At 35.3% G+C, this 15,053-nt stretch overlaps 1 protein-coding gene across 2 annotated transcripts in view; it reads right to left on the bottom strand.

Moving 5' to 3' along the window:
* Positions 1–15,053, bottom strand: part of LOC124530263 — a 51,685-nt gene that overhangs the window by 5,683 nt on the left and 30,949 nt on the right. For both annotated transcript variants that reach the window (XM_047104331.1, XM_047104332.1), the window contains exons 3-6: positions 1,143–1,191; positions 635–776; positions 461–566; positions 199–363 (exon numbers count right to left, since the gene is read on the bottom strand). In XM_047104331.1, the coding sequence (XP_046960287.1) occupies positions 199–363; positions 461–566; positions 635–776; positions 1,143–1,191 (462 nt within the window). The remainder of the gene's footprint in view (positions 1–198; positions 364–460; positions 567–634; positions 777–1,142; positions 1,192–15,053) is intronic.

Below are 15,053 nucleotides of genomic sequence, written 5' to 3'. Positions count from 1 at the left end.
GGTTTTAATTTTGTTTTTATTAACCAAAATTGAGTTCTCAGTAACGAGAAACTAACCCGTACATTTCTTGGAAGAAGATCTGTGCAGCAATTACAGCACTCATTAATTAGATAAGGTAAGTTACAGACCTGACAAGACGGTTCATTAACTAATAGTGTGAAACTAATGTCAACTCAAAGATATTAACGAGGCAAATACCGTGACAGAGATTCCGAGACCGAGGTGTGGCGAACGGCGCACGCGCACCGTGCGCGGGGCCGGCGGGGCGTGCGACGACGCGGGCGGGCGGGGCGCGCGGGGCGCCAGGCCGCGGCAAACCCGTACCAGCGTCTTATGCCGCTGGAGTAGGATCTCTGCCTCAACCTGGAGCATTAATTCCAAAGATCAAGCAATCGATATCGAATTATAAAAAAATACAAAACACAAAGATCGCAATATATTTGTGGAAAGTTTCACCTACCTGAGCCCAGAGGGAATCTCTCAGTTCAGCGCGCATATCGCTGCCTAATAATTGTAACTGCTGTATCCTTCCTGCTAATTCCTTATCTAGGTATTTCGTTGCGAGCCTGCGATACAAAATATGTTGATGAAATCTGTCGCACATTTAATTCGGTGTGTGTATATCATACTTTACCTAGCTCCAAAGAGTTCAGAATGTAGGGCGAGAACTGTTTCCCTCAACGCTGCGTTTTCTCGAGCGAGTTGGGCGGCCTCGGCTCGCGCGCGCGCCGCGTCCGTGGCATTGCCCATCATGTCCCCGCCGTCTTGACAACCGGCTAGAATATGTATAAACATATTGATGATGAGAAACATTTTTAGTAAACAACGATACGATACATTCGATAATTTCAGTTTCTTAACGCTTTCATTGATATAATAAGTAGAACCTCGTAGTTTTGCTTCTTGGTCGAAGTGTTACCATTAAAGATAAGTTTTGGAGCTCCAAGTTGGTGGATGTCCTTGTGGCAAAATTTATCCTAAAACACGTAGCCATTGTCACGATATTTCATGACCAACGTGCACAAGATAAATTATATACATAAAATATTTTTATAATTTAATATATATACATATATTTTTAAAAACATTAAAAAACAAAAATTAATAAGTTTTATAGTTATAATTTAAGGAACGAATCTTACCTGCCGCGCGTGCTTGAATCAATTCAGCCCTCATGTCCACGAGCTCCGCCTAAGAATAACAAAAAGTAACATGAAACTATTATGTCGACAAACCGTCACGACGTACAAATGGTGAGTATTAAGTGTCAAAAATAGAGCACCCCTCGCGCTCGAACAATGAATGTTATCTTTGGACGAAATCAATGGCAGCGTTAATCCGAATTAACGGGGACAGATGGCTTAGGGACTCGTGCGTACGCGCTCGTGTATCGGTTGACCTCTCGCACCTACAGGCTCCTAACGCCTACCCGTACTGAATCAATTTACAAGCAATGCAGGCACAAACATCCCCGATGCTATATTTTATTGCTTCAAGCAATTTATACCGTGATGTATTATTATAACTTAACCCTCAACTAACCGATAGCAGAGCCCTGCGGGTCTTGTGTTGAATAACTAATAACAGATAGAGTTATACCTTGTTTATCATAGATAGAAGGTTTCTAGGTTAATTAATACTTCAATTTATCAATCTCAACTGTACATTTAATCTACTTCGAATTAAGTTCTTTAGCCTTGTATTTGTGATATAATACTTGTATTAGGGTTCCGTTTTTAAAAAGAGCCCTTACAGCCCTTTTGGTTAGTTTTGAGTAAAAACTTATTAGAAACAAGAAAATGATATTATCGCTTGCAATTTTAAGAAGTTTGGTTCAAACCAGGTGAAACTGTAAAATTAAATTACATAAGTAACAAATATTATTACAACTTCTCCGAAACTAGCTGCACTAAGTCTTATGCTTATGATTTTAGTATATTTTTCCAATAGGGAATTCCAAGAAAACTTCTTATATGTTTGTATATGAGAATGATGACTGGCAAACAAAAAAAGTATTAAATATTCCAACTGACACTAACTTTCTTCGATTATCCTAGTTCGGCCACGACGCCCATCAACTGGGACTAACTTTGCAGGAAACATTTTCGAACAAGTGTTTGGGCCAGTAGCGTCCCTCTTATAATCTGACACGAGGATTATCAGAATAGAGATCACCCGTGATGTGATTTCCGAGACACATAATTATAAAACTTCCTAACTCAGAGCTGAGACTGACAGATTATTTAAGAAATTCTGCCTTGAACTTTGATACCAACTTTAAGAATGATAACAAGCCTTACACGCAAGCTAATAAACCACCAAGAAAGCCATAACCATTTTTATTCACTCCTTACTCTTTGCTTAACGACCTCATTTATAGTCGTTTTATAATACATAATTTGCAATCTGCAGTCTACTCAATTAGATAGTATTTGATAATGACCAACAGAACGGCCATGAAGACATTAGTTAGTTTTATAATAAGATAGGCGGGTTAATGCGCTACCGAACGCTATGTTGTAACAACGTCTAAGATTGGCACCGTAAGAAAAATTAAGAGAAGGTGTGTCTCTCGTGGCTATAATTACGCTGGTTCACTCACCTTTCAAATATCATACAGAAGATTTTAAATTAACATGGTTATTTTTATTATTAAAGTTATTCGGGATATTTACCATGTACATATTTTATTTTTGTTCGGTGGAGCTCGATATTTCGGCATTGTCTACGATGTCTTGTTCTTGTTCTACGAATGTCTGTTTCTTCTAACATTATCAATATCTACCTTCAAACTTCAGTCTCGTGAACAAGACATTCGTAGACAATGTCGAAATATCGAGCTCCACCGAACAAAAATAAAGTACTGACATGGTAAATATGCCGAAATTAATAACTTCAATTATAATACAGAATTCTTTAGAATAGCTGATGAGCAGGTGGTACCTGCCCTGCTATGAAACCTTGCTAACTTAAGAAAATGGTGAAATTTGTATTCACGTGAACCCTCAATATGCAGTTTTCGGTCACCCTTGACCGGTCATCTTGTAATTCATCATGAATGCATTGTGTAATAAATGTATTACCTAACTCGAAGTTTCACTTTGATTATAATTTAAATAGGGATTCGTTCAATTGGAGTTACATATATTTATGTAACATCTTCATCGCGGCGCGGAAGTTGCTTTCGTTGTTTCAAATGCCGACGAATTAGGAGCACTTAATCTTTTTATAGTTGTTTGTTTCCGATCATACGAAGACAGATTCATTTGTATATAAAACTACGCTCAGTACGTTACTTTACACCCGAGTTGTACAAATATTTTGTAAAGAAGCTGTAAATAAACACGACTTTGTCTTATCGGAGACTCTTTGTCTTTGCTATCATGATATTATGTCTTTCTTACTTGTTACCTACTTTAAATAATAACGTCCTACGTCACACCGAAAAGATCAATTTAAAAGTAAAATTGCGAATTGCTCAAAAACAATTACGCAAAAGTCTTTGCTAAGAACATCACCGCATAAGACATATTCAATAAATACAACCTACGCCGATTTCAAGATCATTATCGTCTTGGGCCCGTAGGCGTATGTTTTAACGGTCAATTGTGAATATTATAACAGGCGATAGGCTTTTCAACGAGAACTTTTCAAATAGCGCATCGTTAGGCCGTTCTAATAAATATTAACAGTTATCTCACTTCGTAAGACAATAAAATACAATTCATTACTAAGTTTGGAGACTCATATATACGAACATATTCACAGTCAGTTGTTCATCAATATAAAAATGTGTACCTATAATAATAAATAAGGGTTTTTTTAAATTCCTAACTGAAAAAAAAAACTACTAAACCAATATACATTATAATATAATACAACACTCGCTTTCAGACTATTACCATTAAAGGCTTGATTATCATGTTCTTGTAAGGTGCAGAAGTGAACAGTTTTTAAATGGTCTAAGGACTCGACTCCCTTAAAGCAGCTGGTTTCGAGCTCATTCCACATTATAAGCTAAGAATAAAAGAAACGTTATTTCTTTGTAAATTTTGTGTGAACGTCGATCACAGATAACATTTAACGCTCTGAAGATTGATTCATAACAGCACTGTATCATTGAAGACATCTAAGATACACAATCGATAAGACAGCGCACGTGCCGGCCGCTAGCCTCAAATGAATTAACCACAATTTAATTCATGGCATCTAACAACAATAAATCTTGACTCGGACTGTGTCGACACTCTTACTTGGTAAGCGACGTAATTTGACTCTTATTAAAAAAACGGTATGTTAAGATATCTTAGTTACCTAATCTCCAATTTTAAAACAGCGACCACACAAGGCGAATGATTTTGAATAATTGTAATTACTTAGAAATGTTTAAGATTATAACATTATCAAAATTATTAAAATCAAACAAATTACTATTAGAAATAATTCGTTTGTTTAATGTTCGCTTAGTATACCTAAATCTATATTCTATATTATAAATGTGAAAGAAACTCTTGTCTGTCTATTTGTCTGACGTTCTTTCACGGCCAAAAAACAAATGAAATTTGGTATGAAGCTAATTTGAACTCCAAGAAATGACGTGTGGTACTTTTTTTGCCTGACACATGACAAACGACACTCTAAAACGCGAGCGAAGCCGCAGGCATCTACTAGTATCTAACTATGTAGTCGCATTTTGTGTTTAAGCAGTGCTTTTAATTTACATAAGTTTGCAGAACGCCGCCGCGACACGATTGTCCTCTTCCTTTTCACTTATTGTCACTCAGTATGCAAACACTCCTCTCTACGCTAACTGTTCCTATACAATTTAAGGGCAGCAGAGGTTAATTGCTTGCAAGTATTTTCGACTATATTATAGGTTTACGAGCCACTACTTCATACGTGATGCATAACTAATTTTACTACAATATATTGAATATTTCATGTAATGTAATATGCATATTTAGTGGTTTTTCAATTTACATGACATGATGTAAAATTTAATTTGACACATGCATGTTTTATCACGATGATAGAAATAAATCTATTAGTGTTTATATCACATGAAAATTTTAAAGCATTCGTTCAGATTTGAACCTGGAATCCTCATTGTATTGATTTACGTTTTACCACTGGACACTCTGCTCTTTACGTACATACTAATATTCTGCACTCACGGTCAAAAAGCTACAGCGAGCATTAAGCAATTGAAGCACCGTGTACCCAGTCCCACACTGCATCGACACTCGACTCTTGTGCAACTCTATTAAAACCCGCCTCACATGCACCAGAGTCTAAGATTACACATTCGTAAAGACGGAATGGATGCATTATCATAAAATTTATTTTATATCAATGGATATCTAACAGTAACGATCAAATTGAAATCGTCTTGAATGGATTTGTATGACCCAATAAGGACAAACAATGGAAAGGCGTGTGAGGAACAGCGCCACCCGACCACCTAACGGACTGCGTCTCGGCAAAGCTTAGATCACAGCGGGGGCTCATTTGCTTAACGCTGTCTAATCCGAGTTATAAATCGAAAAGAGGTCCATTCAACCGAACGAAAGGCCGGGTGCATTTTCATTGTTTATAAACGATAATATAGCATCTTTAGGACGTGTTACTTAAGCTTCTGAACTGGGACTTTCAACTATTTGTTGAAGAAACATGTTATGCCAGCTGTGTAACAATGGTGTGATTTACACGGCATGCAACGAAACAAATGGTCGTACAGTAGAATAATGCATACGCAATAGAAAACGCATAGCTAATAGTCCCTGTTGTAATCTAAGAGACACACGTTCGCCGCAGTTTGTTGGAGTCATTCCAAACATTCGCTGTTAATTATTATTTGACTTTCCTTCTCGTAACTACTGCACCGATAAACGCAACCAGAGAAATACGATCGTCTTTGATTGAGTTACATAACAATGTTTATTGTATCGAGTCTAGTACATAACATTTGCTATGCACGTAATATTCTTATATTTTGGGATAGTTAGTCTTATACATTTACCTAACATTTTAATAACTTTGAAATGAAAAAACAAATGCTGGTGCAAAATAAATGTAAAAGAATGACTCATAATTTCTTATAATCTGCACAAGTACTGAATAATAACTACCTTAGAGTAGGGTTGGCTGTACAATTCATATTGCGTATTTGGGTTTGATATTCGGTATTCAATGTTTTAATGTGAAATTAATGTTACAAAAAGTAAGATAAAAAAACCTTTTAACTTTAAAGTGTTATAATTATTAACCGACTTCAAAGTCCGAAGGACGATATCACTTCGGTTGTATGTTTTTATCCTCATATCTATCATTTACACCTCAAATGTTCCTCACTTATGAACCGCATTGGATTATCACTTTTAGGAAAACATGGCTTGTTTAAGGCATCTTCATCTTATTAAATACCTACCTTAAATACGTTGTGCATTTAATATAGATCAATATCGCTTTATGCTGACTGAAAATTTGTGAACGTTGTTTATAAAGACATTCAGTAGTATATTGAGTATCAGCATTGTACTCGTGCAAAGCCGGGCAGGCCACTACCAATAGTCATGAATTGAAAATATGATTTTTTGACGTCAAGTCATTTTTCAAATACGCTAAACGACAGTATATTATAAATGTTAAAGTAACTCTGCCTGTTTGTCAGTCGTTTTTCACTACCAAATCAAGGAACCGATTTTGATGAAATTTGTAATAAAGCACACTTGAACTCCAAGGAAGGAAATAGGCTACCTTTTCTGACTAACACGTGACAACCCACCTCGTAAAACGCGAGCGAAGCCGCGAGCGACTACCAGTATATCATAATTATATCAAATAAGACTTCTTCGAAACGTCCCAGCCCCGCCTACAACGAAGGCCGTACCTGATGACAGACTATGGGCTTCGTAAGTGCGAATGATTGTATTTGTCGGTCCGAGTGTCATTACTGTCGCGTTCGCACCTGGCAATCATTGATGCAAACTACACGACGACGTCACGTCGTCTGCAACACCGACAGACGTTTCTGAGAAACGTATTCATGTGATACTCGCGGAGGTAATGTCCATTGCATGACGACATGCAAATGTAATGCATTCCTATAACCGTCTCGTATCAAATTACAGTGAAATTCTGGTTAAACAGCCCACCTATGCCATGTCTTCGAATCAACGCAATGATTTATATCAAATAGTAATATTAAATGTTTTACGTAAATCTCTGTAAATACGTTAGATACGTAAGACGCAAATGACTTGAATTATCATTGCATAAACGTAATAATCAAAAGTGTATTTGGCGCAAACGATAATTGTAACATATTCAAAGTGTTGCAAGTTTTATGTACATACAATGCACCAGGATATACTTTAAACTGCTAAAATATGTATACACTTAAGTTGTATTATAATGGGTAATAAAATAAGAAATATCACGCAACATCAAGATTATAATTGCTTATATAAGCATATATAAAACACTCGTTGCCGCCCGCTGCTTCATTCGCTAGTTTTAGGGGTCGGGGAAAAAACCTTCCTTTTCTGAGGTAAAAGCTTACATCATAGTAAATTTCTTCCAAGTTTGGTAGAAAATGAGTAACAAACAGACAGAGTTACATTCGCATTTATAATATTAGTATAAATGTGATCTAAGATAGCCAATCAAAAATTAGTCACGACTATAGAAATATCGTTTTTAGAAAAACGTATCGAAGGAGCGCGAGATGCGACTACGCGGGGAATATTGCATAACGAGACGATTAACGCTTTTTTTAATGTTTCAAGTATGAATATAGAGAGCCTTCGAACTTATCAAACTCACACGTAGCATAAATTTCGTTTAAGTATTATCATTACATAGTTATAAACGAAGTTGCTTACCGTTTATGTATACTGAGATCTGTAAAACTACGCAACGAATTTTGATGCGGTTTTTTTAATAGACAGATTGATTCGAAAGGAAGGTTTTGGTATATAATACATGAACAATTTAGTAAAGACACGCTGATCATTTTAGATGTTTCTACTGTGATGTCAAAGCATTGCATCCGTGCAAAGCCGGGTAGTACTTACCTATTAAATAAATGTTATGAAACCTAGTCGAATATTTGTTAACATTATAATGTGTACATATTATGTCGATGTAATTAGAGTGTAATACAAACTATTAAAGTAATAATAGCGGATAGACGCAATGCTATTCAAACGGGGAAAAACAATTCAAATAATTACTGGAAATATAAACGAACTGAATCGGTAAGTGTTCCAGGGAACCGTAAACTGAATTGGCATCGGGACGGGACAAAAGTCGACCATCGACCGTCGACGGCAAACTCGATTCAAATAATGCAAATTGACACCGGAAGGTGTTTTAAGTCAACAATACAGGAGACGTTTCGATAACGAAACGACTTGCTAATGAATTTGTCCGAAGCAAACGTCGGTGCATTTCATTAACAATTCCGCGATGAACAATGCTCCGTGAGAGCCATGGCTAATGAGCGCACCGCAGATAAAACTGATGTCTCAAAAACAGGTTTGCATGTCCCGATCGGTGTTTGCGGTCACATCGAGGATGTACACGCTCGAGCGGATCACAAAGTGGACCGCGCGTCTTCCTGCCGTCCAGGGCGTCCCTTCCAATGTGCCGACGTCGTGAGATTAGAAATACCACATCGCAATGCAGACAATGTTACACCGAATAGTATCGAGTAACGTAACGAAACAAAACTTCAAATAAGCGGGATCGAATAAACGATTCATAGTATACGAACGAAACAATAGAGACTTTTTTAAATAGAATATTCTTGTTTTAAGGTGTTTTTTTTTTTTCATTATTTACATACTTTGTCTTACGGGGAATTTGTATGGTCGAGCGCGCTAATCTAAGGGACTATTATTTTGATTTGGATATTTTTTTGTCTGATTTGTATCGTTATAAGAATATACCTACATAAGAAAACATATCTTTACTAATAATACAAAACTGATGAGTTTGTTTGGTTGATCGCTCAGAAACTACTGGACCGATTTGATTAATTCTTATTATACCCTATTTATTGAGGAAGGTTATAGGACATATACAATCACGCTACGACCAAAAGAAGCATGTCATGTATGGCAGAATCTACAATATATCCGAGCGAACTGCAACTCTAACTAACTTTAATATCACCTTAAAATATTGTTTCAAATCATATACGAGTTAAGCCGCGAGGAGAAAGTAACCGTATTTGTAATAGAAACAAACGATTAGCGTATTCCTTGTTCATTATGTTTTAAAATACAAAACACATGTTGATGGAAGATCTCTCAGTAAGAGGTAATGTTATTTGTCGTTTTACAATTTAAATGTTCAGTGTAGGACCGTTGGCTCGGGTACAGGTGTTTGAAACACGTTGAAAAATGCAAAGTATATGTATTTTAACGAACAGCCGTGTCTGACGTGACTCGCGATTAAATTATAGCACCCATTTAAATATGAATAAGCTGACGATAAATCAGCGAACTTCGTAATATATTTTGTGAAAGTTATGACAATATGATGGGCTACTCATGCTTGATGCATAATTATTGAAACATACTGCGACCGTTATTATAGCCAACGATATATTATAATGCATACATATTAGCTTATAATATAAAATGAAAGTAGAAAATCCATACATGTAAAATAAAATTTTTAAAATTGAGAAAAGAAAACAACATGTAGTCCACCAAGTCTCATCGGTGTAGTGTAAACAAGCTGTGCGTCGTAAATATTAATTTTATATAGAAAAAAAAAAACAAATTTTATGTAATGGCAATACAGTAAAAAGAGTTGCAAACTATTGCAATAAAACTTTAATTCACGTAGAGAGCAATATAATACATTTCCAGTTTTTTACTTATTAGTAACGGTGAAATATTTGAAAACAGTAAAGAAATTAAATCCCATTCTTATAAACTTGTTTAAAAAATTCTTGTCGTGTGAAAGCTGTAATTGTTTAAAATTTCATACAAACATCGCTTAATCCTTTGAGAAAATCTTATTGAAATATTTAATTAGCAAGCATTTGCGAGTTACCCAGAAAGTTCGAAGCAAACACGAGCAAACTAGACACGTGACCCAAGGGGCATAAATGAGGTGAAACGGAATATCGCGGTCACATTCGGACTGATGGATAACGATTACTCAATATTTATCATTGGAAACAAGATGATACCTCACTTTCTTCGGGAGAGCAACTTACATCGTAGTGTATAATATCGACGTAAAGCCTTTAAACAATCAATAGCTTATGATTGTAACTGCCAAGATTACGGATTTACGCCCACGATGTCGATCTAAAGTACCTTCGATGTAATCAATTGCATAGAGAATAAGGGAGTAATAAAAATCTCTATAAAACAGTGAATCTCATTACCGAAGCAATTAAGTAGAACAAACACGTCAATCAAGGCGATAGTGGCGCGGATGCGCGCACGCAGGGCCAAAGGAAAGCTCGTGTTTCTCTTTTTCTACCGGCATTGTCGGAGAGCGGGAGAGATTGATTTACTACTTGTCATGATAATTTATGAATATAACATTTTGCTACATAAGTACTGAGGCCGATAGTAAAATTTCGCATAATAACGTTATCTAGGTAGTAATCGATCATGTCGAAGCATTCGTAGACGTAAACGGGCTCGTTGAACCCGAGTCGGAGCGGAGTTACATCCGTCCGTGCGATGATATAAATAATGAGACACTAAAAGAACAACAAATTACCATCCGCCACGAATCAATTACTACAGGTAGGCAGTACGCATGATAATTAAATCCGACTGGCTGTGTTATTCTAAGAATATGAATAGCTCGCCTCGCATGTAGATCAACTACGAATAAAACCTGTCGCGTTACCCTATAATCGCATGATCGCGATGCAAATGTGACGGCTCGATCGAACTCATCTTCGCAAACGATACCGGTTACGTATACGCATGAATAAACCTTGGCCGGCTTACATCTCGACGGAATCTTAAAGCGCATAACCAACTTGATTCGTGGGACGCCCACGCAATGCCGCTGTAATTATAATATTTCTTTACGTCTCGATGGAAATTTAAATAAACAATATTTCACGTTCATTCAATTCATGGCATCGTCGCAAACGTGTAAACAGCCAAGCGCATTTGTTTAATCTCTATAAAATTATTATTGATAGTTTTTTTAGACATCATTATCAATTTAGCTTAATTATTTTCGACTGCATAAAAAGTATTTATATTTATTTAATACCTTCTATACACATTACTCACTTTATGCTTTTTAAATAAAATGAATATATTCCTGATTTATTTACCTGGAAATCGTGTTGCGTTATTTTTTTTTATTTCCATGGTCTTTGGAAATTGAATACCCGTATTAATTATTTTTTAACCATTAATATATATTTTCACCGAAAATAATCAAAGTTTTATGTTCCATAAACGTAATTCAACATGTCGGTGGATTCATAACATTTCAAAGGAAACGTGAAACTTTGTATCTTTAGCACGAACCAATAAAACCGAAGTGCGATATCAATCATGAAAGATTCCTTTAATATGGTCTTTAAAACATTTATTTATTAGACATACACAAGTTTTATATATATATTTTGTAATGTCATGTCTGCGATTTAATAAAGTATTATATATAGATTGCGATGCGATGCGAGATGCGATTTAATATAGTATTATATATATATATAGATTAAATATAAGTAACTCAGTAACGATATGAAATAAATATGCACACAATAATTCGTGTCAAATAAAGAAATTTTTACTTCTCTATCGCAATTTCCTGCTGGATCCAAACTGAACTACACAAGGAATCGCTCGACACACAAAAGATTACTTTGATATGGATCCAACTGTTTAGGATTTCAGTTACACACGCCTACAGAGGACTTATGTACATAAAGATGTTGACAGTTTCATTGCATTCCATTTTCAAATTATTTTTCTGCATATTTGCTATACCCAAGCAGCGTCACAATTGACCTTTTAGAATGACTAACGTTTATAGTTTAAATCGGAGGTGACGACAGCTAGGTCTAGTCTTGTCTGTGGTGAGGACGAATTCAAGGAATGCTCATAATATTTATTAATAGTCATTATAAAATGACAATCACAATTGAAAATAGACATTAGGAATTTGTATCCTTCGTGTGACGCAATGCTGACCAATTAAAATAACGAACTAGACGCGATATCACTAGATTTGCAAATTGTCGATACGGATACTGAATACCAAAGTGATACGGTAAGTACTTCGTGACTAATTCAATCGCCTGAATGATAATATCAAATTACATTACTGCTTTACAACATACCATTGACTTCGAAATTTAAAAGTCTTTGAACAGTCTTTTCTAAAAATTGTAAATTCATTTGATTACGTTCTAAAGCACTGACACATATAGATTATTTTGTGGTAGGGCTTTGTGCAAGCATCTTAGTCTTATCTCTGTCCGGGTAGGTACCACCCACTCATCAGTTATTCTACCGCCAAATATCAGTATTGTTGTGTTCCGGTTTGAAGGGTGAATGAGCGAGTGTAACTACAGGCACAAGGGACATAACATCTTAGTTCCCAAGGTTGGTGGCACATTGACGATGTAAGGAATAGTTAATATTTCTTACAGCGTCATTGTCTATGGGTGAGGGTGACCACTTACCATCAGGTGGTGAAGGTTGTTAAATGTTACAATAGCAAATAAGCCTAAGGGACAATAAGAATGTAATTTGCGTGACTCAAGCAAGTCAAAATCTGCATAATATGAATAAGCACTGGACAGAAATCTTAATCCGATTTCAATTACTATGAATAAACATATAAACAGCATGGACAACAAATTAAACAATTTTACGTCGCATTTCATTAAACGTTTCGAACTTTTAATATAAATATAAGATTTACGTAAGAACAGTAGCTTTCTAGAACATGATACGTAAAACCGCAAGCAGTCCTAGAAAATAGCGATAAAGTTTAATAGGCTAGTGCCATGTCGCTGGCTGGCGGTGCGGCCAACTAGCAGCATTTAAAATAAATTGATTTATAGAGTATTGGTCACCCGCGAACACCAGACACACTCCGTCAGGCGAGTTCGTGAGCGGGTAGTATATCACGGGATTAATGTTAGTTCGGTAACGAGAGACCAATATTCAGCTTGCCCCTAAAATTTAATTGCCTTGTTACGGTTGCATGCGCTTACGCATGCGGCGCAGATTGAGAACATAAAGGGAGCAGGACTGCTGCGACTTTGTATCGACACATGTACATTCATTATATTGAAAATATTAGCAATAACAGAGATAAAATTAGAAAATAATGAGACACTAATACTCCAAAGTATTAACCAAATCATGTGAAATGTATATATAGCATAGGATATTCATAAATATATACTCAATGTTAAAACAATGTCAGTTACTTTCATTACATATTTCTCGGATGCTTGTCGATTATACATAAAATTATTTTATAAGATATTTATTAAAAAAAAAAAAACAAAAAGCATGTGATATTTAAATAAATACATATCCTCCTTAAATATCGTAAATTTATTTTCAACTTCAGCCTAGCATATGTGGATATGATATGAATGGGGGATACAGGTTTTTAGGTAACCTATATGTAACTTTCTGTGTCCCAAATAACATGTTTCCAAAATATCATGACAGTTCAATAGTTAAGACATTAATGCGTAACAAACAAACTCACTTTCGCGTTTGCAATACTCTTTGGAATATTAAAAATCCTTTTTGCAAATATTGAATCACCTACTAAAGTTGACAACAAAGCCCCCATGGACAGTATTTCCTGTAAGTCATAAAACCTGTCGACTTGTGTGGTGGTGGAGCACGCTTCGAAATAATCGAAAATTGTTTATAAGTAGCTAATTGAGATAAGTCGGGAGCGAGCCTGCGAACACGCGACCGGTTATTTGTTGCTTACTCAATGAAGGACACAGCCATGACGACTCCTACATCATTTCTGAAGTTATTACGGTTATTTATTGCATTTTACACGTTTAACTAGCGACCCGCCCCGGCTTCGCACGGGAAATACTGATACTAAATATTCTACAGTTTTTTTAATATTCGACATCACGTTAGAAACATCTAAATTGACCAGTGTTTCTTTACCATAGTGTCCTATATACAAAAACATTCCTCTCGTATCACACTATCTATTTAAAAAAATCTGCACCAAAATCCGTTGCGTAATTTTAAAGATCTAAACATATAGGGACGGACAGCGACTTTCTTTTATAGTATGTAATGATGATTGGCTTATCAACATACATAATAAAAGTAAAGCAAGCTAAAAAAACATTGATGATTTTTTTGACAATGTAATTTTTTATTTTAGTTCCAAGTACAGAAATACTATTCTGTAAATCTCACTTCTCACACGTAATATATTGAAAAAGTACTTAATATATTAAATTTATAATAGTTAGCTTATGTAGTCATGTTCTGAGTTTGTGTTTATAGAATAACTCTACTGTTCATTCTGTCTTCGAACTAATAACGCTAAAACTATTGGACTATTAATAATTTTACTAAAATTTATTGCGGTGATAGGTTAGATGCTAAATCAATACGCATATAAAACAGTCACGCCAACGAATTTCATATAAAATTAAGTAATTTAATGTGTCGATGGAATACGTAATGCTACTGGTTCGTTCGAAGATAATTTATTACGTATAATATAACTACTTTTACCGCTAAAAAAATATTTAAAAAAACTACAATAGAAACATTATATATAAAAATAAATAATGGAGAAAAATACGCTAAGAACATAAATCCTGTTTTCATTAGCGAGAAAAAAGTTAAAAAAAAAAACTATCCATCAAGTCGAGGACGCTTGTACTCATTTACTTGCATAAAAAAATTAACAAATATAACTAAAAAATAAAAGGACGTTATAAAGACAGAAAATAAAACACAAGCTCACAATCGTGTATTAATTAACATAAAATGAATGAATTGATTTCTATGAGCCATTAATAGATACTTACCTATGTATCA

Source organism: Vanessa cardui, chromosome 6 (genome assembly GCF_905220365.1).
Source record: "Vanessa cardui chromosome 6, ilVanCard2.1, whole genome shotgun sequence".
NCBI lineage: Eukaryota > Metazoa > Arthropoda > Insecta > Lepidoptera > Nymphalidae > Vanessa > Vanessa cardui.
The sequence above is the reverse complement of the archived record's forward strand: the minus strand, read 5'-3'. Positions and strand labels throughout refer to the sequence as shown.